This window comes from Anser cygnoides, chromosome Z (assembly GCF_040182565.1).
Source record: "Anser cygnoides isolate HZ-2024a breed goose chromosome Z, Taihu_goose_T2T_genome, whole genome shotgun sequence".
Lineage (NCBI taxonomy): Eukaryota > Metazoa > Chordata > Aves > Anseriformes > Anatidae > Anser > Anser cygnoides.
The window spans coordinates 38366991-38394694 of NC_089912.1; the positions used below are offsets into that span (position 1 = coordinate 38366991).

The window sequence follows — 27704 nt, forward strand, 5'->3', positions numbered from 1 at the left end:
GAGAAAAGATTCACACATAGCCCCAACATTATTTACTAACTAACTAGTAAGAATTTATTTAGATGATCTGTTCCACATTGAAGAAGCCACTCTCCTAATTCTGGGACACCTGACCCACTGGTTTCCAATACTGAACCACACTGTAATTCCATTCAGGTTGAAAATTCTTATATGCAAACTTTTTTCCCTATTCTTCATCTTGATAATCACAAATGAATGCTGACAGACCTCTGACACCAAGGTTCAGTGGGAACCCTTCCTTCATTCTGTTTCTGCTTATGACATCTTTTATTGCTAAGGGACAATCGAAAAAAAGACTTCTCTTGAGTTGCCCCTCCTCTGTTTGTTCAACAGCTTTGGAGCAGACTTCAGTTTAGTTCTGTGTTGCTGAATGATAAGGTAAGACCTTTAAAAGGCTGAGGTCAGAGAATTTTAGAAAAGCATAACTGAATTTTGCCTTGTCTGTGCAAAGAAGTACTCCAAGTAGTTAAAAACTGATTGCCGGATTTTGCTTAGCTCTACTTTGTAAAGAAAAAAACATGTCTAATGATTAGTGAACACAGCTGTGACACCTTATAGTGAAATTTTTAGATACATTCAAAGAGCAGAAAATAATTCCGTAAGATTTTGAACAACCCATAATGTTTCCAAAGTCATTTTTCATGTTCTTCTACAATAAGACAAAATAGAAAATATGGCAAAAAATGAAGCTTTTGCTGTGATCTTCAGCAACTGGTCCCCATTCCACACTACCACACAGAGACTAGAAAAAATAGTTCAGCAGTTTTAGATGTGTATCAAAGTGGCACGAATGCTAACAAATCACAACCTACCTCCGGGTCAAGAATAGCTGCTGGGCAAACCCATCTTTCATCACTGGGATCAAATTCCATTTAAGATTAGAATAAATTAGGAGATGATCATCATAACCAGTAACTAACTGTGCATGTCAGCCCAAGTCTGGTTTACTTCCTTTACCAATGTTTTTGCTCACAACTAACAATTCAGGTATCCATTAAGTGCCCATCAGAAGAGTTTATTTAAATCACAAAGAAGGTCTCCAACATAGTTTATTGAAACAATATATTCTAATAGATTTTATACATCTTACATTCTACAAAAGTCTTTGAATTCTGAAATCATTTAAAGAAAGATTTTTGTATCACATCTAACTTAAAGAGGCAGCTACTTTTCAAAGTACTGCACTACAACAGTTAAATGTGAAGTATTTATTAATGCACTTCAAAGATGCTACCTGCAGCACATGACATCTATATATTTTTTTTTCAGAACAGCTGACCAGTTACATCTGCATCCTCCAAAGACTTCTTTTAGGCTTGTCCTCTTATGTCTGCGAGCTGCAGAGGTATTTATACAGGACATTCCCACTAAGGTGCTCCTCCACACCATTAAGAGCACATTTAGTTTTTAAATGTATTTCAAATATAAGATAAAAATTTTCCCTACCTTAGATACAAACAGAGGCTGATTAAAAAACTCTTGCATATATACACCGACACAACCCTGAAATAAAGGAATGAGGAGTCTGCCGGCATGGAAAAGGTACAGATAGATAGGACAGCAGGCTGGCCCATTCTGTGTCCTCCAGTATCCTTTAACTTCAAAGCAGGACCTGTAGTGAACTGATCTCAGTAACATCAGAGAACAGAAACATCAGCGCTGTTTCCTTTATCAACTTTAGAACATTCCCAAACAGAGCCTTTTCACTTCATGAATGTCCTCTATAGTTCATATTCTCTTCTTTACACCTGCAGTATGATCCCAGAACAATACATTATCACAGGGGAAGAACTAACTGGGAATCTTCATCATTATGGCCTTCCTTAATTAGGTTCTAACTAGCTGCGCCTGCCCAGAATTCACTTCTTGCTGACTGGTAGAGAGTGACAGTTGTGCCAGCCTGCCCACCTGAGTAGCTTTAGAAAGCATAACAAAAACAACAACATCATAAATCAAAATCCCAAATCCCCTAAGCTCCAAACATCCATCTTGTGGAATCTCTCCCCAAAGCAAACCATCTTGCTAACAAATTCTTTTGGTATATTGCACTGTTTACAAATCAAAAGTCCATAAAACCATTACTAGTATGCAAAGCCAGTTCAAGGTGTTCTGCATTAAGACAATTTGTTTGCTATTATCATCTGCTATAGTAATCAGCCAAGTACACAGAACTTTAAAAGAATTAGGCAGTGCCTCATGTACTCCAGTGTGCATTTTGCTTAAGGGGATTCAGAACAGTTTACTTAGCTGTCTTCAGATAATAATTTTTTAAGTTATTTTATCTTGCTATGCCATTTTCATAGATGGATATTTAATTTTAGATAAAGTATTTACAGATCTATAGAAAAATGCAAAACCTTAGAACACCTAACAGAATCAGATCTACATTTAGTGATGCTCTTCTGAATTCAGTACCGCCACATCAGCAGTTGCACTCTTTTCCAGTTCCAGCGCATAGGGGTTATACTCTTCTTCAAGCTTTCTCCTCCAGATTTTAACTAGAGAATATTAGAATAAAAGAAACACACAAAGAAAAACAAATCAAAATCCCCTAAGTTATTTTATAACACTTGAGGCAAAACCTAAAATGTAAAGTCATTGATTTTCAACTTCCTCCTCCTCAAAGTAAATGCTGAGATAAGTTGGCACATCTATCATGAAACATCACACGACCAATGAAACAATATTTTAAATACGCAGGAATGCACTGAGGTCCTTGATCCAGCCTCATACTCAAGCAAGGTTCAACTCTGAAGGTGTATCCAACTTTCAAAAACTCCTAAGTTTTCAAAACTTCCAAACAAGTTTTAAAGTTGCCTAGTATCTATAACAACTACTGTTGGCTGCTGAATGCATTAACAGAGCTGGAAGAATGTGTTTCTAGAAGTGCAAGGCCTTAACAAAACATGAACAATTTTGGACAGGAAGATGTATCTCAAACAAGCTTCAATACAGAACTTAAGTCCACCCTAAGTACAGAGTATATACACCTGGGGGGAGAGGTGTTGGTGGTAAAACACATTTGTAGGATTTTCTAACAAATGGGAATAACAACTCCATTAAAACCTCCTTGGATAAAGCAATGTGTTTCACCTCCCATCAGAGGATTTCAGAGGGATTTTGTCTAAGAGTTTCTCAGCTGGAGCTGACCTCAGTTTCACAGAATCAGGAAAACAAAAATCACAGAAAAGCACATCTCCCCCCTTACTAACCACTAACATGCCAGGTGTCATTTTTCCAGTGAAAATGGTGAAGTGGAATGAAGAGAAAACTAAACCAAAATTAGTCCCTAAATACTCACTATAATTTGGTACATCCTCAGAGTCCCTGGAAGCCGTTCTACCAGCGTCTGATAAGTAACTATTTTCATGTTCAGTGGTTACGATGCTAAGTTGAGCTTCTCTTAGTCTTCCTTCAGCTTCTTCCTCCAAAGCAGCTATCATATCTTTGTAGGCCTTCCTGGCCTCTGTTGTCAGCTGAACCATTCTATGAAAATGGTCCTATATAAATATAAAATACTAGTATTACTTACATGAGACAGTATGTTTTAACATCTCTATGAAAATCTGAATGAATATCCCTTATTCGGAACACATGCATATTTATATATAAAGTTGAAACCCAATGTGTATTTTTAGTCAGTAAGAACAGAAACTAAAATGTGCGTAGCAATATTTTGCTGCAAAATCATGAATGAAAATTTTTTCAAAACCAACTAGTGTAGGTTTGTCCACACAAGTAAACACTGCAAAGTTTAAAACAGTCTTCTACACGCTACATTCATTTTCAAGGCAAGATTGTTATCCTGAAGATTCATTGAAACGTCTGTTCAGCTAACCAGAAGGTGGTGATCTTTAATACCTTCCACCTTTGGCCTTAGCTTTTTCCCTATTTTTAAGAATATTTTTATAAGCATCCATTGTCTGTTTGGGTTGGAAGGGACCTTACAGATCACCCACTTCCAACCCCCCTGCCATGGGCAGGGACACCTCCCACCAGACCAGGTTGCTCAAAGCCCCATCCTGCCTGGCCTTCAACACTTCCAGGAATGGGGCATATTGTAAACGATGCAACTCCACCACTTAAATGTTTATAAAACCAGAAAAACAAACCAAGCTTTTACAGAAACTTAACTCTCCTGAAACAAACAAGTTGGAAAGACATCTAAGTGGAGACAATGTCAGGAAAAGATTGTGAAATCACTTTTTGAACACTACTGAGTGGCTGTACATTTATAATTAATTTTTCATATAAGCCACTTACCTAGAATAAAGAATGCAGGTATGCAAAAGCAAAACAAGCAAAACCTTAAAGAAGGAACATTTTTTTTCCCCCTGCATGTAGAAAGTAAAGCTAAACAAAAGCATAAAACTTGATCTCTCAACTCACCTGAGCCCCATCATAGCTAAAAATTCCCACCACACTCACAGGCACTGCTTTGTTCACACAACGGCCTAGGGCCTTGCGATTAAGGGCAAAAACAAATGGGATATTCTGCTCACAGGCACAGTCGATAATGTTATGTAGTGTCTCATCCAACCCACCTGGAGCAGATAATAGAGTTAACAATGAACAACACTATTCGAGCTAGAAGACAGTGTTAAAAGATGATGAATACTACAGGATTATGGGAACATTTAGAAATGACAAGAGTTTACAAGAACAAATACATGGATCTCAATAACAGTGTTAGATCTCCATTTTTAAAGGAGAATTTGACACTTTTTTGTTAATTAGCAGTATCCTTAGTCTGCTACTATTCTTTTTTTTTTGTATGTAAGGAACAATAAGTTTTACTACAGAAACAAATCAACTATAAAAAGATCTGACTGCTACGAAAATATTTAAAAGTTAGTAGAAATTAATGACAATAATTAGTAAAGCAATTTTTAAACAAAGAATCACTGACAACTTATTGTCAATCTGTAGCCTAAAAATACTGATAACAGGAGGGTTTCTTGTGTTGACACAACTGACATCAGTAACCTTTTTCTCTTCTCAGCTGTGCCAGTGCAATCTTTTGTGCAACTGCAATGCAAATCAGTAAGTAAACAGATGCCAGTTTCAAGTAACTTTCCCCACCCCAGATATTCTTGACTTAGTTCACACTTCAGATGCACAAAAGTAAACAATCTGAAAAAGGAAGACCTCTTTATATGATTGGATTTCAAAGGCTACTCAGATAGGTTCTGCCAATAAAAATAATAATAATCATCATCATAAGTATATGAAGTCCGCTTTTTTACATTTCTTTTATTAAACAAACTTTATTTTTTTTTTTAACTTATTTACCCTTTGACTGAATCTTTTCGCAGTTAGGAGAGATGATGACACACTTCAGTTTTTTCAGCCTCAGATGTTTCAAAACTTCTCTAAGCCCCATAACAAGCCTGCGCTTTATCTTAGCCTTTACTGGGTCTTTCTGATACAAACGATCTTGGAAACGAACCAGTTCTTTTAAGAGATCTGTCACACAACTGTCAACTTCTTTGCTAAGTACCTGGCTGCAATAACTGGAAGAAATAATAAATTAAATGTTAACAACTCTGAAATTACAAATATGTCTTTGTCCATTTTCTATTCCCACTCCAGACACACTTATGACATACAAGAAAAGAAATATTTACTTAAGATAATTGTAACTCTTCAAGAGCCAGGATTTACCTTGGACTCTCTTCTCATAATGGTATGTGAATTTGCCACTTGCCATCTTTCTGTTGACATCCTTAGATTATTTTTCCTTGAGACCCTTCCTTACTGAAGGGCTACTTGTGTAAAAAATGGGAAAAAATTAATTCAGAACCCTCATCTTTCCCAGGAAATACTAGAAAGATGAAGTACATCCATTTTTACCCTTTCATTATGAAAACCACAAAGCTGTGGTCTGATACTGAAGTTAAGTGAAATAGGACGAAAGACAAAAAGAACATATTCCTAATGTTCTGGGGAGGAGGAATTTGATTCAGATTTTCATCTTTATTATAAGTAGCCATGTATTTAAAGAAATAAACTAGAATTATTTACTTTTGTTGTTGAGCTTTTATTTAGATAGGTCAAAATAAAGATCCTCAGAAAAATGCTTGAATAGAAAATATTACATAAAGACATATTTATTGGTATAAATATATATATAGGTTTATGGTATAAATTTATATATATATGTTTTACTTTGGTTTGTTACCTGTGGTATCTAGCTGTGCTATCAAACCTTTCTTTAAGTTCTTAGCCACTGAAAAAAAATCTTAAGTAAATACTTTTTACATACTTGCTGTTTTTCCCGTCAGAAGAAAACCAAACTACACACTAAAAATAAGTGAGGTGTCCTACTCTTATTGTTGAGTATTGAGCTGGTACTCCATTTGTTTAATGCATGGTACTTATACTCAGCTACTTTTCCTTCCTTAGCCTCTCATGAATTCTTCACCTTTTTTTTCCTGCAAGTATAATTTATTCTCAAGTGACAACTGCAACAATGTACAAACAATGTCTCTGGATTTCATTTTTTCACTTGTGCACCAGCTTATAGAAAAAGAAATTTAGAATCTTAGACTAAACGCTAATTAGTGTTGCACAAAATGCAGTTAAAGTACCTTGTTAGAAAATTGCCACATTGGTGGTACTGTTGGAAAACAGGTATCAGTGCAATCAGTACTTACTCTCTAAATCTCCTACTATGGATTTTTGGAAGATTAGAAGTTAGCTGCTTTGAAGCCATAGAGCTTTCTGTAGACTCCTTGATCCCTGTGCTCTCCAGAAACCCTTCAGCAACTTGCATTACAGGAACAGCTATCATATAAATAAAGATGTTTCAATGAAAAGACAGATGACAAAGCTACTGTGAAGAGACTAACGTGAAGTACCTATCTCTTGAAGAGTTATTTCAGTATTACAACAGTAGTATGTGAACAAGTGTTTTTTTTTTTTTTTTTTTTAAATTCATAGAATCTTAGAGTTGGAAGGGTCCCACAAGGATAATGAAGTCCAACTTCTGGCTCCACACAGGACCATGCAAAAAACAGACTGTATTTCTGAGAGCATGGTCCAAATGCTTAACTCCAGCAAGCTTAGTGCTGGGACCACTTCCCTGGAGAGCCTGTTCCAGTGCCCGAACACCCTCTCAGTGAAGAACCTTCTCCAGTTTTCCAACCTGAACCCTCCCCTGTCACCATTAGTTATTGTTCCTCTTTTTAAAACATACTGCCATAGAGATGCGGGGAGTCTCATTATGACATATAATAAATCCAACAGGCATAAAAGTGTGAAATAGTAACCAGAATCCCAATTACTCAGCTACAGTGAGCATCAACTTTGGCATACTTTAAACTCTAGATAAGCCAGTGTTGAATCTTTGAAAATTTTGAAGTTACATTTTCATTTGGCAGTATTTGGTATAATTTTTGAAAGTACCAAGTGTGCTCACTCTCAAATCTCAATGTACATACTATGTTATAGCTTGCAAGATACCTGCTTGACTATCCTGTAGAAGTGTTTCAACTTCAGTAGTATTTCCTGCAGACAGACAAGTATCTCCATCTTTTGGTATTGCTGTTTGTTCTAACAGGTGTTGCTGTTTTCGCTGCTCTCTTTCTTTCAGAATAATCTAAAATATAGAAATAAAAAAAAAAAATCAGTATCACAGATAAAAAACAGTTTCTCTTACCAAGTGTTTACATATGGATCAAAGAACTTTGGTGCTATATTTCAAGACTTACATGTATTTTTAAGTTTACATATAAATTCTGCAGTTCTTCAAAATAACATAGAGAAGAAAAGATATTCCTTAAATCTACATTAAAAAGGATCTTTTTTTCCTAGACTACCAGCAGCTGGGTGGAGAAAGCTATTTCTAGTGATCTGCCTTGCTGGCAAATGAAAAAATGTCTCCCTCTTTACCTTTCTTCTTCAAACAATCAATTTCTAGCACTTCAGCTAAGCATTCAAACTCTCTTTCCCACCCACCCACCCTGCATCATGCACATTGGAATTTGCTTAACCAAGAATCTACCAATCTACCTTCTCCATTTGTTCCCCTGTTAAGAATCCCAAGTCAGTCTCTATTGCACTGCTTGCTGTTTCTGAACTTGCAGGTTGGAAAACAAACAAACGAACAAAAAAACAAACTACAGATCAATATCTGTATGGTACACTGAAGAAGGAAGGGAAGTAAGACATGCTCAATCCAAATATGCTGCTATAGGTGAAATCACTAATCAGTTTCTTGAAACGCATCTTCCTTCTCTGCCTTTGTAGCTGGCTAAGAAGTGGTCATTATACATATGGCTGCCTAGATCAGCTAACCTGGCCAAACTTTGTAATGAACTACACCATGGAACCTAATTGCCATAGTAAATTTCTCCATTTGTGTTTGTCAAAGAAGAAAGAAGAACAAAGATAATCCATACCATACTCAGAACACAGATATTATGCAGACGAAGCGGATATTTGTCTTCTCAGACCCACTTTGGAAAATAGATGGCATGAAAATAGAACAGCCAAAAGACTCAACAGTAATTACTGTCCCTCCCCTCTTCCCCCCCCCCCCCCCCCCCCCCCAAGAGTTTGTTATGGTTTTATAGTGTACAGTTCTCGAATTCAAACAGTCAGCACAGAACGACTAGTAAACTACCTTCGCTAACGCCATAAGGACTTTTCTAGACCAAGATGTAACCCAGTGATGGAGTATTACATCTGGGGAAAGGAAAGTGCCAGAAATGAAACCAGTGGTATTACAAAAATACTCTGTATAGGCGGCATGACAAGAAACAACATGAATGGGCAAAGAGGGAAGAGAACTGAAACCCCCAGGCTGATCTAACACTAGTTACTGGAGAGTCAGCAGAAATTCTTGCTTGGAAGAACCCAGATACATTAAACACTAACTTTGCATGTTCATTATCCCCACTCCTGAAAATCAGCGTATCTTGTCCAAACCAAACAAGGTTTCTTTGGATGTCCCCCTGTTCCAGTCATTTGCACACACTTTGGTAGTGACAGCTATCTTCAGCTATAAAGTCATGTAAGTGAGGAAATATATTTTTGGGGGAAATGTTATATGCTGTTTGGTAAGACTTCTCCTCTTCCTCCCCTTTTCTATTTAAACCAAGGAAAGCCAAAACTGAATTTTGGCAAGCAGAAGCTGAGATGCCTATCTCTGTAACAAGAATTTTAACAGACTCAGAGTAACACTAAAATTACATTAGCCTATAACGTACTATGATTCTATAAACGTTAAAAATATCAGCACCTTTTTAAGAGGTGTTGGTCTCTTTGCTTTAGGGACTTCTCTCTGCTTCCCTTTCTTTACCAAAGGAGCGCTGGAATCCAAAGGGTTATGAGGCATCTTTCCTTGATTTAACCGGTGACTTTTTGTGGCTGTAGCAGGTTCTTTAGAAAGCAATGGTATGGCACCACCAACTGAGATAAAAAAGAAGTCTGTATCAGACAACTAGCACAAAATACCTAAAGCAGAATCCAATGCAAGATTAATGACTGGAATAGGACTAGTATGAGCATATTAAATTCGTGTTGCTTCTAAGAATGTTTATAGGCAATTGTGTCATTAAACGGTGCCCTTTAATAAAGATACTTTTAGACCCCTCCCAAGTTAATGACATTTCCTCTACTATTATCATACTACCAGAATCACAAACTCTGTCTCAGAAGTAGAATTTGGCAGATCACTGCACTCCATGCTGCCTTTAACACCAAGCCACCTCAGCTTAGTAAACCTTCAGAAATCTCCGTGTTTCACTGTAAAACTACTGCTAAGTCTCTGGTGCTCAATCTAAACATCTCTCTGAAGATGTCCACTTTACCTGCACTTTTCAGAGGGCTTAGGGCCCAGAGGCTTTAAATGACTGGCCGAGTGACTGAACTTGGAACTGCCAAACCATACCCTAACAAATACTCTCCATTTTCAACCCAGGGTCACTAAGAATTACTGTATCTTGTAACTTCCATTACCTGCAATATAAACCAGGTTACGTTACCAAGTAAATGAACATGATGACATAAGTAACAGTGGAACGAGCTTGACACCTCTGCACCTGAGGCAACCTCTTCTCACTAAAAATTACACAAAGCTTCTGGCAATTTGTCTTAAGCCATCTTCATTTACTGCTTACAAAGTCTTTATGTGCTGATCCTCCAATATCACATACAGCACAATTAGCATAAGCCGCTTACTTCACAAATCTCTTACACCACTACTTTTCTCTTTAGGCACTGTGCAACAAAGGCAAACTGAGAACACTGCCAAGAACGCGGTGCAGTATGGTAGCACAGGCGTCGTCAAGAATTAAAACTGGATTTGAAGCAATACGTACGTCCTGCAGGCACCTCAGAGCTCTTATGCTGCTGAAACTGATGACTTCAACAGTTTGTCATTTTGAATGACTGATGCATTTCCAGAATTTAATTTAAATTCAAATAGATACTGCTTTACTATGTTTTTCCACCTATACGTTATTCACCAAATGAAGTAGTAAGTGGAATGAAATAATTTCAGCTGCAGTTGCATTCCCTGCCTTTCTTGCTCACTGTGCTTCATTTCCAGCTACAGAGATCAGCACAATGCTATTTTACAAACTAATGCTGCATTTTGATATGCACTGATTTAACTGCACTGAATAACACTAAAATAAAAATAGAAAAGTGCGGTAACATCTGCCTTACAATTTGAGGATGTCAACACGATACAAAAATTCGTCTTGTGCAGGTAATCTGTTACTAGAAAGGAAGTACTGCAACCCATAAATTCATGACCCACCACCTACTTTCCAATCTGTGTATTATATAATTATGTATTATATATCCGTGTATTATATAATTATGTAAAACTGGTTGTTAGCCCCTCCACAGTACCAGCTGATTCAAATGGGGGAAAATAAAAATCAACTGCAGAATTAAAAAAAACATCGTACAAGATCTCTCAACAAAGCCTCATTGAAGACTAGTACTTTGAGCTTTTTTGAAAAGCTTATAAAGATATCACATTAAACTTTGTGAGATGAACGCTCCTTCAATTAGCTCTTTTCACAGTACCAAAATCATGAGAGAACATTTATCATCCTTAAGTTCCGGCAAACACCATGATTCTTTTTGCAAAATGTACAGCACTAACACAGCTAGGACTAAATTTTGACCTGGCACTGGTCTATTTGTTTCCTTGGTATGCATCAACAGGGTTTGAAGGATTCTATCACCAAAATTTAGCATTTTGTTAAAAGCCACTATTGCACAATTCTCAGGAACAGCAGAACTCATCCTTTGAATTGGGCTGAGTGACTCTCATATAACCCCTGTGTTTACAAAGCAGTTTTTTTGCATAAGGTAACAGCTCTAGGGTTTTTAGCATCAGAAGAGTTTAATATGGCCTTTGTTATTGTGTAACCCCTTCCTGTAAGCTAAAAGCACAGCAGTAACACACTTACTTAAGACAAAACAAAAACTTCCAAAAACATTAATATTTTCCTCAAAACTAAATTTCAATCACCTTTCATAGTTATATGATTTATTTTTTTTTTTTTTTTTTTTTACAGTTCAGTGTCTTGAAGATTTTTCTTGCCCCAACTCTTCCTCTAAAAATTTCAGGCTTTCATGTCTTTTTTTAAATAAACGAATGAATTAAAAAACAACAACAAATACACACAAAACACAAGATGATTTTCTCTTGCATCTTGCGAACGATGCTGCTGCCTGAATATGATTATATAACCTTAGGGTTATTATATAGGGTATTATAATAATATAATAAGTATGATTATATATCAGAATCAGGCTGCATTTTAAGTTTGAATACTGAAACACAACTCAAGTTGAAAGTAAGTAAATTTAACCATAACCAGTACCTGAAAACACCACAGACTTAGAAGATTGTTTTGACTTCTCTGTCTGCTGTTTCTGCTCCAAGACTGCCAGCATGCCACCTAAATCCAGTTGCACAGGAATTTGACTCTTCTTACCACTGCTCTTGGATGTTTCCTGAGCAAATGAAGAATAGATTAAACTGTTTTCCATTTCTGAATGCAGAGACTGTTGAAGAATATATTCTTACAAACTTAATTCACAGTACACTTTTAATTTTTAACTTGATGTAATCAAACTATTTTGCTCTTTAAACTCATATGAACTTTAACGTGAAACATAAAAAGTCAAAAACAGTTCAAATACTGTGTTGTTACTTTTTAATAGTTACTGAAATAAAGCATAGAATAATCAAGTCTTTATTAAAGCAGGTGTTTCATGTCAGGATCACACTTCGGTCAAATTGCCACCTATTTCTGAAAAAGAAAAAAGGCCTTACCAGAATTGAAAGTTTTGTTAAAAGTACAGCGAATTTTCTAGGGCATGTGATTGCAATACACATACATCACTATCTTCAATGCTTTTTTAAAAAAGAGGTCACCAGCTCTTCCTTTAAGCAGCATTGCCTTATAAGCACTAATCTTTCTGTCTGCTTTGAAGAGAAGTTGAAAGTGGTGTCCCATATTTGCCACCACATGTAATGATTCAGAATATAAAAAGATTACACATGAATAGACTAGTAAAGACTAAGAAAGGGCAAACTGTGACTGCAGAACATGATAAGAAAATAACTCACAGATTTTGTACTTACTTTGGAAGATCAGATATATTCCTTAACTGTGTTAAAACAGGAGATAATATGATCTCCTCTTGCTGAGTGCAAGATCTTACCTTTCATCAGAGCTATGCCAGAACCTACAAGCCAACATGGAACTACTTATTCACCTCACTGCTGTGGTGTTTTTCTCCTTCTTGACCCAGGCTAAGTGGATCTCCATGTCTTAATCTGGCCAAACCATTTTCAAGAGGTTCTCAACTTCTTAAGACAATCAGTGAGGGTTGGATTTATGTCATGATCAAGTAAGAGAGGAGAAAGAAAAATTGCAATACCTGAAACTTGCATACATTAAAAAGCTATTATTTTCCCCTAAAAATTGTAACACAAACCAGGAGGGTAGCAATTACTACACCTGAGCGTTTTAAGTCAAGAGGACCTTGTCACTTACCTTGAAGTAAGGATGAGGAACTATGAATACAATCATGGAAGAGCTTGGACTTAGTCTTATATTTAAATACGTTAGTTTCCTTTGTAATTTTGAATTGACAACTTATTTTCAAATATAAATTAATTTACCTGCATTTTCTTCCTTTCTAACGGTAAAGACGAAGCCTGCTTCCCTGACAATACATCTACTTTAGGAGTCCCATCCAGTGTGGGAGAGCAACTATCCCAAGACTCTTTGGGGTAATGGACCTTTATTTAGAGACAAAAGGTAACAAGGAAGAAAAAGTATTAAAAGACACAAAAAGGGTAAAGTGAAAGTGGTATTAAATTCATTTGGTGTATGCTAGTCATCCTATCTACAGTAAATGGGGTTTAAAACTATGATCTACATCTTAAGTAGCAATGAAATTCTTGTAACAGTGAAATCACTTATTTGCTGCCCTATTACATCACTCATATTTACTTACTTTTTTCATATTTGGAATTAAAAACAGCAAAGCAGCTTCCTCGTCAAATACTTGTTATGAAGAAATATAAGCTACTTTATGATAACGCCTCTACAACCTATGCATGTTTTGAGAGGTGATATTCCACTTGAGCTTACAAAAGTCAAAGGCTTCTCTCATTTTCACTGCAGGTCTGCAAACTGTTTTCTTTATAGCAAACCTGGTTTGAGCAATCACCATGCCTTTTACTGCCTTGAGCAGTAAAAAGCAAAAAAAGAAAAAAAAAAGGACAAAAATTTCTACCAACAAAACTGGCTTCAAAGAAAAAGGAACACAAATTTTTACCTTTATTATTTATTTGCTCTGCAAGAGCAATCATATTTCCAATCCTTGTGATTTATGTTTGGGATTCATTCCCATATTGAATAAATTTCTATATTAATCCTTAATAAATTTCCAAATGAATCCTTAATTCATTTCACTTATGGAAAATTAAGTAGCTTGGATTTATGACCAATGTCAGACTGAAGTACTTACCCTTGCACAGTTTGACAACAGTGTTACACAATTCAGATGCCAGTGAAATTTGATTGTATGCACAAACAGTAAAGCCAGAAAATGAGTCTTCCTATTTTTTTTGTCCTTTTATGAAATGCAAAATTAAACCTTAATGTCCTATGTAGGAAAATCCTCAATCTACTGAATACATTGACTTTACAGAGAACCTATGGGGAACGCCATGGGTAGAGAGCTACATTGTAGGCATTCACATTTAGTCAAGAGAATTCCACCTTCATTCAGCTAAAACCTGCAGTCTTTTCATGCTTATTTTCTTAAAATTCAGGTAAAGTTATAAGATTACTTACTTCAGCTTGCTTTCTAACAGCAGGAATAAATGGTGGTTTCTGAAATCCTGATTTGTTTCTCCTATCAAAAGCAGCTGCCAGATCAGGAAACTCCTCAGCATCCTAAATAAATTAAACAGAAAATGATGCTTTTGTATGAACCATCAAGTCCATATTCTCAAAACTGAGTTTTCCTATGTTCAAATGGTTTTCTCCCTGCTTATCACTCACTTACCATCATTTATTTCACTGTACAAAAATTCAGAAGCTGAGGGTAGCGCCACCAACTATAATCAGCACTACAATGGTTAAATCAACTAGGCAGTAGTAGTTAATTCAGGGCTGAAAGAGCTTAGGAAAGAAATGCTTCCAACAGCAGCTTGTTATTGCTGTCAGCTGATACAAATACTTAGACGTAAATGGCTCCTAAAGGAGTGTTTTTCAGATCATTTAACAGCCTTGCAAACAACTCCCCTCTTCTTCCAGTACAGTCTCCAGCTGTGCAACTCTGCCTTAAATATGTTAGTGGTGAAGAACAAAAGGACAGGCAAAGGGGTAATAACTCTTGACTACAGTACGGAAATAAACAGATAAATCAGTCAAGTGATTATGTAGCCATATACACTTAGCAAATTTTAATAGCAAAGGATCCAGATTCTGGATTAATTAAGTCACTGGTACAGACAGGGTGGAGCTTGCTCCACCCTGGTCACTTTATACCCAGGAGAGCTTCAATCAGAATGACCCAAAACCACCAGCCTGGTTTTAATTCAATTGCTTCTCCTCCCACTTTCTAAGAGGCCTTTTCAGCTGTGACAATACTGCTGAACATACCAACACTTCTTCTCGAGCCTGGAAGACTTCATATAAACAGCCCAAGTTAGCATGTTTAAGAACAGGCAAGCTCAGTCTGTGCAGACACACCTAACTCAATAAATTATTTTAGAAGATGGTTGTAAGTAGGTCAAAAGAAGACTGGAAGAAAGGGAAAATGTTTCGTGAACGCACTCTTCCATCTTAAGGATTTCTTCAACCAGAGTTAGTACCTTTGGATTTCAATAGCCCTCAGTAGAACAAATATTTATTTCAGTTTGTCCGATCACTTACTGAATTTACATAAACTTCCGGCATTTGCAACACCCTGTAGTAAAGGGAATAGTCAAAATCTAGCACTCAGAGTGGCGTAATACCTCCTTATATTTGTTCGTAACTCATTACATAGAAAAACCAGAGGACATAAAAACAAAATAATGAAATCAAGCAAATAATTTCCTTTTTATTCTCGTCTCTTTTGATTCCTTCTAAGACATCTATTTTATAGACCAAGAAATCTTACTTTATTCAGTCTTGCCTCCCACAGGAACAGTTTGATACCTTTGATTGTTGTCAGAGCCCTCCCTCTATCTTTTTTTAGTTCAGGTATGTGTATTTTTTTTTTTTTTAAGGAGTAAGGGGCACACAAACTAGTACCCACATTCTATTTAGATCAGATCTGTCCTGGATTTATATGTTGTCATAATGTTTTCCATTTTCTTTCCTATTTTTCTATGAATAATTCATAACACTGTTTGTATGTTTGACCAGTACTACTAGCACTGGCCTAATTTGATGCTGTTACTAATAATTTCTTCCCTCAGGGAAAATACCTGGCTCAGAGACATTCATTGTGGACATAAAAACAGGATTACTTTTCCCCACATGCACTAATTTACGCATATTAGGAGTTTCTATTAATTAGTGACTTTTACGAAATCTAGTAAGCATTTCAATACATTCCTCCAGTGAGCAGCTGCAAATACAGAACCTTCTTAAGTTCTCAAGGTCCCCAGAAGTTCCATGTGCACGATCCTTTTATGTTCTTCTATTTCAAGGATATCATACAAGCATCTCATGCATTTTTCACACTCAAGCTTTCCTATCAAACCAGGAGGAGGCTCTGAAAGCTGTTCCCAGCTACGACCCCAGATGCTGCATCCACATCATGGATTTCAGTGCAATATGTACATTCTGTTCTATGATCCTTTGTGATTTCTTTTTTCCTTTTTTTTGTCTTCATCAGTACCATTACCTTTCTACTATTTTCCACAATTCCTGCATTCCTGCCACTCTTTCTGTTTAGATAAGTCATTCACAGATCAGATATTCTATTTTGGCATGTAGTTAAAAAAAAAAAAGGGGGGGGGGTGGAATTTTGTAATGCAGGAAAGATCATGCAGATCTTTGATTCTATCCACAATTCAATAATGAAAAGGTCTGTTAACAAAGTCATTTCTTTTGCCCTACCAGGACAATGAACCACGCATGCAATGACAGTTCTGACATATGTTCCATGTTAAAATGTACAGAACAGAAGCCAGCCAAGAGGGTTTCTTTATGTTGTCATTTCACAGACTGAACATTACATACACTACATCAAACAAATCAACACGTGGTTACTGTTGTACAATACTGGTCTTTCAATGAAGGGTTGTTAAACCACAGATCATACAACAGTTCTTTAAGGTGAGAGTCTAAGGCCTTCATGATACTGATACACAAAAGTATCAATACACTAATATGCATATTACAGTTATACAAATTAAAATAATAATGAAAAAATAATTAGCAATCAGGAATATAAATGAATAGTGACAACTACGTTCCATAAGAATTGCTTCCAGATTTGAGATGGGCTGAAGCACATTACCAATATCGCATTCTTTAATACTGTGGCACACTACGGTATCAAGTATACTCTCCATCCACTGCACACTTTGCTTTCTGAAACAGCTACTGCGCAATATTTTTCATTTAGGAAATCTGCCTTTTATTGGAACCTGTTAACATCCAGATTCTCCAGTCTTTCCTGCACAACTATGCTACTTCAATCCCTGATAAGTCAAAAGGCACAACCGCTCCCCACCTGTACCTTCTAACAAAAACCTTAACTGACACGGACATGACCCAATTTCCTCTACTAATGGCGTTTGAACTTAAATGTGTGGAAAGCTGACTAACATCTGGTCTTCCAATACACACTCATAACACTAAAAAAAATTATCACAACAAAAACCTCCTCACTGTACCTCAATCCTTGGTGGTTCTTGTATTGCAGTAGATTCATTCTGAGTTTTTTCTACATCAGTAGGTGACTTGTTTTTCTTTTTCTTCTTTTTCTTTTTCTTCTTCTTTGCTGACACTTCTTCAGGCTCAGTTCCATTAGCATCAGTTTTTGTTTCTGTCTGTTAACAAAAATCATGAGGTATGACTATTAGAAATTGATTTATTTCATTATCACCTATGAAAATAAATACATGAGTGACCTCACTTAAACAAATAACATGCATCTTAGTCAGCTTAGGCTAGAAAATTCAAGATCTCTTAGTAACTCAGAGGTACTGCAAGAACTCTTCATTTGAAGCACATTAAATAATTATCAGAACATATCTGGACTACTGAGATTCCAGTATGAAATTTCCACCCCGGTAGGACAAGATTTCCATGTTTTGTTCCTGTTTCAGAATGTGGGAATTTCAAAAAAGTCCAGCCTAAAAGTGACATATTCAAATCAGCTATTTTGGAATTTTGTGTTGATGGATTTGCATTGTTTTTCTGATACCTAGTTATTCTTTTTTTGACCACAAGTGAAGAAAAAAAATCTAATAAGGACAACGTAACTTTATATTACTTCCTAAAAGTTACACTAGAAGTTTACATTATATAGTATCTAAGGAAAAAAGGCAGTGTCTCACAGCAAGAGACATGACCACACAGTAAGAGAAATTAGTTTAAAGCAAATAATTCTCAAGTACCTTTACTTGACTATCCTGCTTTCCTTTGCCTCTGGGAAGACCTTCAGATGCTGATGACAACGTAGTTTTCTTCGGGGGCCTCTGGGAAGACCTTCAGATGCTGATGACAACGTAGTTTTCTTCGGGGGCTGTGAAAGTACCATAGCCCAAGACAGATGTGGCTGAGCAGAGCCATCTGTAGATGCTTCAGGAAATGCTGTTGTGGAAAAAAAAAAAGTGATATCCAAAGATGTCACAAAATATTTCTCAAATATTCAGAAGACACAGGGTCAATAGTGATTTAATCGAGGACTAGCAAATATATCATAGAGCTATATTCTCTGTGAGGAGGGAGTGAAATAAGATGCTGGGGTGGTTTTACTCGGGTGGGCGGCTGAGCTCCACCACAACCGCTCTCTCACTCCCCCTCCTCAAAGAGGGACAGGGAGAAAAATATGATGAAAAGGGCTCAAGGGTTGAGATATGAATGAGGAGATCGCACAGTAATTACTGTGATGGGCAAAACAGACTCAGTGTAGGAAGATGGTAAGATTTATTACCTATTACTAACAAGCTAGCGAAGTGAGAAACAAAGCAAAGAAATCAAAAGCACCTTCCCCCCCATCCACCCTCTTCCACCTCCTCCTCCCGAGCGGCACAGGGGAACGGGGGAATGGGGGTTTTGGTCAGCCTACAGCGCTGCTTCTCCGCCGCTCCCTCACGGTCCCTCCCTGCCCCTGCTCCCCGTGGGGTCCCTCCCACGGGATGCCGTCCTTCCCGAACTGAGCCTGCGGGGGCTGCCCACAGGCAGCAGCTCTTCAAGACCTGCTCCCACACGGCTCCGTACCACGGGGTCCATCCATCCCCCAGGAGCAAACTGCTCCAGCACGGGTCCGCCCCGGGTGGGCGGCAGCTCCCCCCAGACCCCCTGCTCCTCCATGGTCTCCTCTCCACAGGCTACAGGTCCGGCCCGGAATCTGCTCCGGCAGTGGTCTTCCACAGGCCGCAGCCTCCATCAGTGCAGGTCCACCTGCTCCACTGTGGTCTCCTCCACGGGCTGCAGCATGGAACCCTGCTCCACAATGGTACTCCATGGGCTGCAGGGGGACAGCCTGCTTCACCATGGTCCTCACCACAGGCCGCAGGGGACTTCTGCTCCGGCACCTGGAGCACCTCTCCCCCTCCTTATTCACTGACCTTGGCACCTGCAAGGTTGTTCCTCACTCCTCTCACTCTCCCAGCTGCTGTGTGTGGCGCAGCATTTTTTTCCCCGTCTTAAATATGCTCTCGCAGAGGCGCTAAACAACATCACTTATTGGCTCAGCTCTGGTCAGCAGTGGGGCCCTTACCAAACACGGGGCAGCTTCTAGATGCTTCTCACAGAAGCCACCCCTATGGCCCACTGCTACCAAAACCTTGCCATGTAAACCCACTACAGATGCTTCCTTACACATTTCACTCCTTCAGGAAAATTTTCAGAGTTACAACTACTCCACATATTGTCAGGCACAGAAGTTCCCCTGCAGCCTACCTAGAAGACCATGGTGAATGAAACAGGTCGTCACCTTGTAGGCCATGGGGGACCCCACAAGGTAGCAGGTGAACATGCCCTGAGGGAAGCTGCAGCCTGTGGAGAGGCCACGCTGGAGCAGGCTGCTGGCACGCACGCCACATCAGTCTCTTTCTGAAGGACTCTACCCCGCAGCACGGAGCCGTGTGGGAGCAGGTCTTGAAGAGCTGCTGCCTGTGGGCAGCCCCCGCAGGCTCAGTTCGGGAAGGACGGCATCCCGTGGGAGGGACCCCACGGGGAGCAGGGGCAGGGAGGGACCGTGAGGGAGCAGCAGAGACTGACTGCAGCCCTGCTCCCTGTTCCCCTGTGCTGCTTGGGGGGAGGAGGTAGAAGACTCGGGAGAGAAGGAGTGAGGTTGAGTCTGGGATAAGGTTGGGGTAGGGGGGTATGCAGGGAAGGTCATTTTGGGGTTGTCCTTGTTTCTCACCATATACTCTACTTTTAGTTGGCAATAAATTAAATTTATCTACTCCAAGTTGAGTCTGTTTTGCCTCTGATGGTAACTGGTAAGCACTCTCCCTGTCTTTTGATCCTCTTGATCCACAAGAGGATTTTTGACTCTCTTGATCCACAAGCTTTTCCATCTTATTTTCTCCCTCTGGCAGGTTGAGGAGGGGGAGTGCAGCTTTGTGGGCACACAAGGTTAACCCTAACATTTATTTGAAACATCAATTTTATTCAGGGGGATAGGAACTGACAGCAGCATTTGGGGAAAAATGTTATCAGATTACTTCAAAGTTAGCAGAATAACTTTATCCTTGGACAAATCTTCAGCAGCTTTTACAGAAATAACACATGCCACAGAATAAAAAAAGAGTACATACTAGACACTACACTGTCAGCTATTTAAAATGAATTTGCTTCTGATCAAATATCTGTCACATTTATTTTTGAAAAAATTTGAAAATTACTAAGTTCCAATAATCAATATGCATCACTTCCTCTCCTTATAAACAATGCAGAAGGCAACAACAGCAACATTAGCCTTTCAACATCAGAGAGACAACATAGAAAGAGGACAACCCCAATTTTGATCTGCTAATGAAATCTATATGCAAGAATAAGCTATAAGTGGTCACCTCATCTGAAAGAAACTGAAAAAGCTTTTTTTTTTCTTTATGAGCTTGCTGTCTAATTCCTTGTTTATAGTTCAGCAGATCCTGACAATACTTAATTTTTGCAAATTGATAAATGCAAGCAGTTCAAATATGTGGAAATAATTGATGTCTGTAGCACTTACCTCTACCATCAAATGAAGAGGGAATTAAGCTGGCTACTGTTTCATTTAAAGTTTTTGATGGGGCTTTGTTTTCCACAGAAACATCTTCCTGTAAAATGGAGTCAGGTGTCATACAAATATGAACAAAAACACTTACCTAAACAGAGCTAAAACTTAAAATTAAAAAATCCTCAACCCATGCAAACAAAGGTGTAGGGAATTTTGCAGCCCACCTTTTTTTGTTGCTATTCTTAGTGGAATCAACATTTGGACCCCATTGCATTATAAAATATAAGCAGATGCTTTTCCTGTGTTGTACAAGTAAGGTGACTACTTCCATTTTACAAAATTACCCAAAGAATGATTCTAAAACATTTTCTTGTTCATTCTTAATCTCCCAAGAACACTGAAAACAAAGTCCATCGCCAAACTCAAACTAGCAATGAAGAAAAGGAACAGCAAAAAGGTATTCTCTCCATCACAAGCAGTTTTCCACTGAAAGGTACTGGAAGTCTCATGCTATTTGGATTTTTTCAAAATAAGTCATCTATAACCACTGTTAAAAACTCTGATTCAACATGCTTGGCATACTGCTGAATGTGTCAATATTACCAATCTAAACTGTCATAGTACTTGGCTTTCCTGTATCTGCTCGCAGAACCAGACAATGAAGGAACAGAGAGAAAGAGTAAAAGAGAAAAAAGGTGTAAAACCTCTAGCTATGAAACTTCCCACTTGCAAGCTACTTAAACAGGTATTAACATAATGCAAAAATAGTTTCTTGAATTTTGGAAAAAAAATATTTTTATGAGTTCTGCAACATGAAAGCATTAGCTAACCTTTGTGTTCAACAAAAGAGACATCCGTGGTTGACTAAGGCACATAAGGTTACTTTCCACTGAACATACTGGTCCATTTTTATGATGTACATTCAATGTCTCACTGCTTCCCCAACTCTGTGACTTGTGGAAATCCAAAATAGTAGTTTCAAAGGCAGGTATAGGAAGAGACTCTATTTTTGGAGTTTGAGCTGACTTCTTGCTTGCAGTTTTACCGAACCTGTCTGAATAAAGCATGTAAAGTCTAAAAAATAAAACTTGCTTGCGATCATCTCTGTATGTCCTATAGCATACCAGTTGACATAGCTACTGTAACCGTTACAAGAACTATTGCTGTACACACCTCATAGTAAAACAAACAAACAAACCAAACCCTAGTGATTATAACCAACTTGTATAAACAACAACAAATTGACAAGCAACTGTAAATTCTGATGCTTGTTTAGGAAATTTTTATATCAATTTACATGAGCTTGTGCAATCAACAAAAAGGCATTACCATCTGTTGTCAAAAAGTCACATAAAAAAAGTCCTGTTCCTTAACCACTCTAGATACAGAAAGATGATCACAAACTAGAGGTTATAACACAGTCAAATATTTTACATCTATTCTACATGTTTCAAACCAAACAAGCCATTTATACCTGGCTTCATGGAATCTCTGCTGCATGCAGAGGACTGGAACAAAGTTGTGTTCATGATCCTGACAGAGGACTCCTCTTCATCATGCTTCTTCTTGTCTGATTTTTTCTCACCCTCTTTTGATCTCCTCTGCTGCAAAGTATTTGTGACATATTTAGTTGATTCTATTTGAACTTAATAAAACCAAGTTAACAAACTGTGCACCTGAAGCCTGAAAATGAAGCTAATACATCATAAATACTAAACCATAACCACAAATAACCAACAAACCCCAAAACAGCCAGCAAGTGATTTGTTACTGAATTTTATCTACTTTGTTACCTTTTAACTGCGCTACTTGTAGCCCATGGAAAACGGATTATTCCATGCCTCTATGCAATTGTGTTTTAAGATCTCATTAAAATTAATCATAGCACTGTCAAAAGCTTAAAATCATTTGGTCTTAAATTGTCCAGTCTTATTTTCTAAGACTGAGTTTCTTCTAGAAAAGGACTAAAATCCTAAAAGCATTCCAAGCTTTTGACTAAACTACATACTATGGCCAAAACCAGGCAAGACTGACGTAACAGCAGTCAAAACACTCGCAGAAAACAGTAAATAGAAAAAATACAGATATACATTCCCAGTAAAGGAAACGATTCACCTACACTACACCAAAATCCTGAAGCCTTGTGATGGTCACAATAAACCTTTTTTTGGCAGAGCTGGGCTCTGGAATCAGTACGGCAGACAAAGAAAAAGGACAAGGTTAGCACCTATGCAAACCACACTGTATCAACCTAGAGGCATGGCTTAACTCTTTCTGATTAGAGGATTCTGGACTAAATTTGAAGTACATCCTGCACCAATACCATTTTCTTGGGTAGGGGGATGAGGTATTTTCTGACCTTGAAAACTAAATTGTTAAAGCCTTAAAAGATGTGATCAAATAAATGCAAAGACACAAAAAAATCAGTAATTTCTCTCTTAAAGATCACAAAATGTAAACGACAGGAGCAGTGCCAAAAAGACTGTCAAACTGTACTCAGCTCAGCCTAGGCTCACAAAGATCGCAGAACTCCCCTCAAAAGTTAAACTAAGTTTCTTCATATTACTTCAGCCATGTTAACTCAGCCAGTCATCTCCCCAGGGAGCTTCAGTGCTTGATTTTCCCTCAGCAAGAAAAATACTAATTTCAGATTTGAGGAACTTGCCTTTTTTTTTTCTTGTTTGTTTCTTTGTTAGAAAATAGATCTATCCTGAAAATAAGCTTCAGGAAATGTATCCCTAACAGACAGACACACAAAATTCTCTGAAGGTGTTCACTGAACATCTGTTTCACTTTTGATTGCAAGAGAGCATTTCTAACATGAGCCTTTCTTCCCTCTCCACTCCAACACGTTCCTAGTCTCAGGGGGACTGTTTTCTACTATAACAGATCTTGGAAATCCGTCAACAATATATGCGATATGATCGCATATTGGTCATGTAGCTGATCACAGCCATCAGTTCTCTACAATTCATGTTCATGGAGGCTGCTAATGGCTTAAAAACAGCCCCACTCCCTACCCTGAAAGCCCAAATATTGAATGAAGGAATGAAGGAAAGCATGGTTCAGAAGTGATTTTTTTTTTTTTTCCTCCAGATGTTACTTTCTTAGGAAAAACAATACATTCCTCTTGAGTTCCAAAAATGCTTCTTGAAAAACTGTATTGGCTTGAATTGTAGAATTCCATGAACTTTTTCAAAATATGAAGTTGGACTCATTAACACTAACATCCTCTTTAACCACCGTTCATTACTGCTACAGGAACAGAGAGAGATTAATCACTTTAAAAAGGAATAAAACATTTAGACTGATTTAAAACAAGATCATAACTTTTAAAAACAGTGTATTTGCTTACCTTTGGAAGATTCTTACTTTCTTGTCTGATTGGATACTGTTGCTGGACAGATTCACTAACTATGCCAGAATCACTACAGAGTGCTGAGTTGTTACAAGGATGGTGTGAGCCAGCTATTGGATATATATTTGAAACAACATCAGGTGAGTAATAGCTGCTGGAGTATTCACAGAATGCAGGATCTCCCATAGCACTATGTGACGGACATTGAGAAAAAGATGAGAAGTCATCCCAGGGTAAATCTTCAGCATATAGTCGGTGCCTAGACAAACATACCATTCCTGGTCTGAAGGATTTGTTTAACAAGAAAGCTATATTTCAAAACAAAAGTATTCCATGTTATTGCAATTAAGTATTTGCTCACTGCTATAAGTTGTTTAAAAAATACATCTTTTGTTTTGGATAAAACATGCAGTTTAGGAAATATTTAAAAATACAGGTGTTATCTGTTTCCAAGTTGCGAACCTAGTATGCTTTATATTTATAGCCCTCATTTCTGTCTAAGGTAACTGGATTTCTTTGTTCTTATTTTTGGTCAGCTTTTTCTTGTGAAACAAAGCAAATGCACAGTATAACGACACAACACGCATTACACACTTGACTACAAAAATACAAGCACTAAACAGTGAAATCTACCCTAAAATACCATAATAACAAAGGATGAGTATAGCATCTTATGGGGTAGAAGGCATGTATAAAATACAAAGCACATGTCTAATTCATGCCTTTTTCCTTCAAATGTGTACTCAAAGTTTCCTTCCAATTTCATTCTATAATTTCTACAGAAACTGCATGCTGAGGTACAAACTTGATTAGGGAGGGAGGAAGGACATTTCTCAGCTGTTGTGTTGAGATGAAGACAGTTTAATAGGAAAGAAAAGGGAGTGAAAAATAAAATTCTGTCTAAATTTTAAAGCTGTTCAGCATGAAGCTGCCAACATCTCAACCTTGGGTAGATGATGAAAAACAGAAAAACGCCCCCATCAGAACAAGGTGCTTGTTGGAATTCTGATAAACTGTAGTCAAAATAACTCCTGCAATCACAACTTACAGCGAAAAAAAAGTAATAACTCTGAGTCACAATAACAACTATGGCTCTGTCCCAACGAGGCAAAAGATTAAGGAGAATACTGCTTGTCTGCTATTTTTTTAACGTTAAAAAATACCACAGATGAGGCCATACTCTCCTCAAAGTTAAACTTACATTACAAATAAAATTGTTCTGAAAGTACTCAGATTCCCTGTAAGATAATATGGCTGAGGTGCTAAGACAGACTACAATTAATGTGTTCTCTAAGGTTCTAACTGAACTTGAAAGGACGTAATTTTGCAATAACTGCAAAATTAATTCAATGTTTAGAGTTTTGAGATCCTGAGATGCAACTAGAGAACTCAATAGCATCACAAGATTATTACGATACTCAATTATTTCCTATCCTAGTACACGGGCCTTTTTCTAGACAACTCTGGGGTTAACAACGCATTTACAAATCTACCATGAACGCCTGTTTTCAGGCCTCCTTAAGAAAACAAAACAAAACAAACAAAAAAAACCACCCACACTTTTAGAAACCGCTAGAATTCTTGCTGAAATTGCCTTTCTGGGGCTGTGCAGGTTGTGAAGAGGAGATTCAGGAGTAAACCCATGGAATATTTAAATGTTTTGTTACAGGAAAAACCCTCTTGGAGGATCTTTCTCTTGCTTTTACGTGACTGTCTCTACCCCAGCCCTGTCATAACACGGCCGTTCTTTCACTCAAGGACTGGATTCCACCCCTTCCAGGGCAGGAGGCAGCCAGATCTGTCATTACAGACCAACAAACTCTCTGTAATACTCCTTAACAATACGGGGCCTGGGGAACAGGAGATGAGGCACCAGACATATGCCCAAACAACAGAAATGCACAAATCTAAACCTTGAAGACAACAGGGGGAGCATTTCTAGAGGCAGAATATCAGTGTATCAGAGCTTTGACTTTCCAAGAGCACTCAGTGTCCAAAACGGGAAAGCTAAAATCCCCCAAGAAATAAGATTCAGAAAACGTACATACTTGTCCAAAGACGGTTCCTGAACAAACGGGTAGCACGTAGTTAAGTACTTAGGAAAGACACACGCTGCGGAGGGTTCTGACCATGCCATGGTTACTGCTGCATGTTTTGGGACAAATGGTTTGACTTCTGCTGATAACTTGATGCCCTGAGAAACAAAACATTTTTTTTGGCTACATGCACTTTGAGATTAATATTACAAGTGAAAAACATTCACTCCCGTGAGCTTAACTGTCACAGAAGAGCGTCAGTTTGCTCTCTTTGCTCTAACAAAGCATGTAAAACAACAAAGTTCACCAAAAAGAAACAGAGGAACAGGGAGAAGAAAAATGAAGGAACCGTAAGAGAAACGTGACTGCTCTGGAAAATTATTTCCTTCAGTGCCAACGTTGTCGTTAAACAGTCACACGGGTCCACTCCAGAAAGCACGCGGGATGGCTTAGCAGAAGATGCACAGTGTAAGCTCAAACTCCCGACCAGCACTACTGCAAGGTCTGAGGCTGCACGCATGTAACCGTACCGGCTTGCTTTGTTTACCTCTGCATTTTAAGGCAGTCTGTGCGAAACGAACGCTTAATTACAAAGCCTTCCCATTTCTGGTACGACACCAATCTACCCGGGTGCATTTCCCACCTGCCCTGAACCACCACCGACCCGCGCTGGGTGCGCGCACACGCCGGGGCACCGACATCAGGCGGCGTTCATTGCAACGCAACCAGCAGCTGCAACAAGTCACTTTGGCAGCGGGTTACGCGCGCCGGTCACCGCCTGTGCCGGCAGCTACGAGCACAGGCGAGGCTTTGCGACACCCCCCGGGGGCAATCCCCGGGCCCGGCCCCGCCGCCATCCCGGGCCTGCTGGCCCCCGGAGCAGCCGCGGGGCTGCGGCCGGCCTTACCTCGGCGCCTGGCAGCGGTGCCGGCCGCCTCTCCGCCGACATGCCGAGGGCAGGGCCGGGCCGGGCCGGGCCGGGCCCCTTCAGCTCCCTTCGCCTCCGCTCCGCGCCGCTCCCCGGCCGCCTGGGGCTGCGCGCAGCGGCGCGGGGCGATGACGTGCTGAGCCCGCGGCCGGCCTCGGGACGGGACCCGGCGGGGCGGGGCGGGGCGGGGCGGGGCGGGGCGGGGCGGGCACCGGGGGGCCGCGGCCGGGGGGCGGCGAGGGGCGGGCGGGGCTGGCCAGCGGGGCGGCTTGGCCGGGGGCTCACGGGCTGTTTCCCCCGGCGGGCCGCTCACCGCCGCCTGGCGCCGCGTTACGCCTCAAGCGCACGGCGGTGGGGAAGGTCTGCTGTGCGTCGAGGCTGTGTGCCGGCAAGGGGGAGCCAGCACAACTTCCTGCACGAGGGCCGATTAGCCTCGTTCCGTCAGTTCTGACCTTTTATACGCAGGGAAATT

The 27704-nt window shown here is 39.1% G+C and overlaps 1 protein-coding gene across 1 annotated transcript; it reads right to left on the reverse strand.

The window, feature by feature from the left end:
* Positions 1-1052: 1052 nt before the first annotated feature.
* On the reverse strand, positions 1053-27370 carry SECISBP2 (SECIS binding protein 2). The gene is made up of 19 exons (XM_066989056.1): positions 27212-27370; positions 26317-26462; positions 24266-24527; positions 22385-22514; positions 21741-21964; positions 20923-21010; positions 18225-18329; positions 18134-18174; positions 17408-17563; positions 14364-14465; positions 13181-13300; positions 11871-12003; positions 9266-9435; positions 7486-7621; positions 6678-6807; positions 5314-5534; positions 4411-4565; positions 3323-3521; positions 1053-2519 (listed from the first exon to the last, which is right to left on the reverse strand). Exons 1-19 carry the CDS (start codon positions 27251-27253, stop codon positions 2410-2412), a joined length of 2670 nt encoding a protein of 889 aa, XP_066845157.1. The 5' UTR covers positions 27254-27370; the 3' UTR covers positions 1053-2409.
* Between the last annotated feature and the right edge of the window lie 334 nt (positions 27371-27704).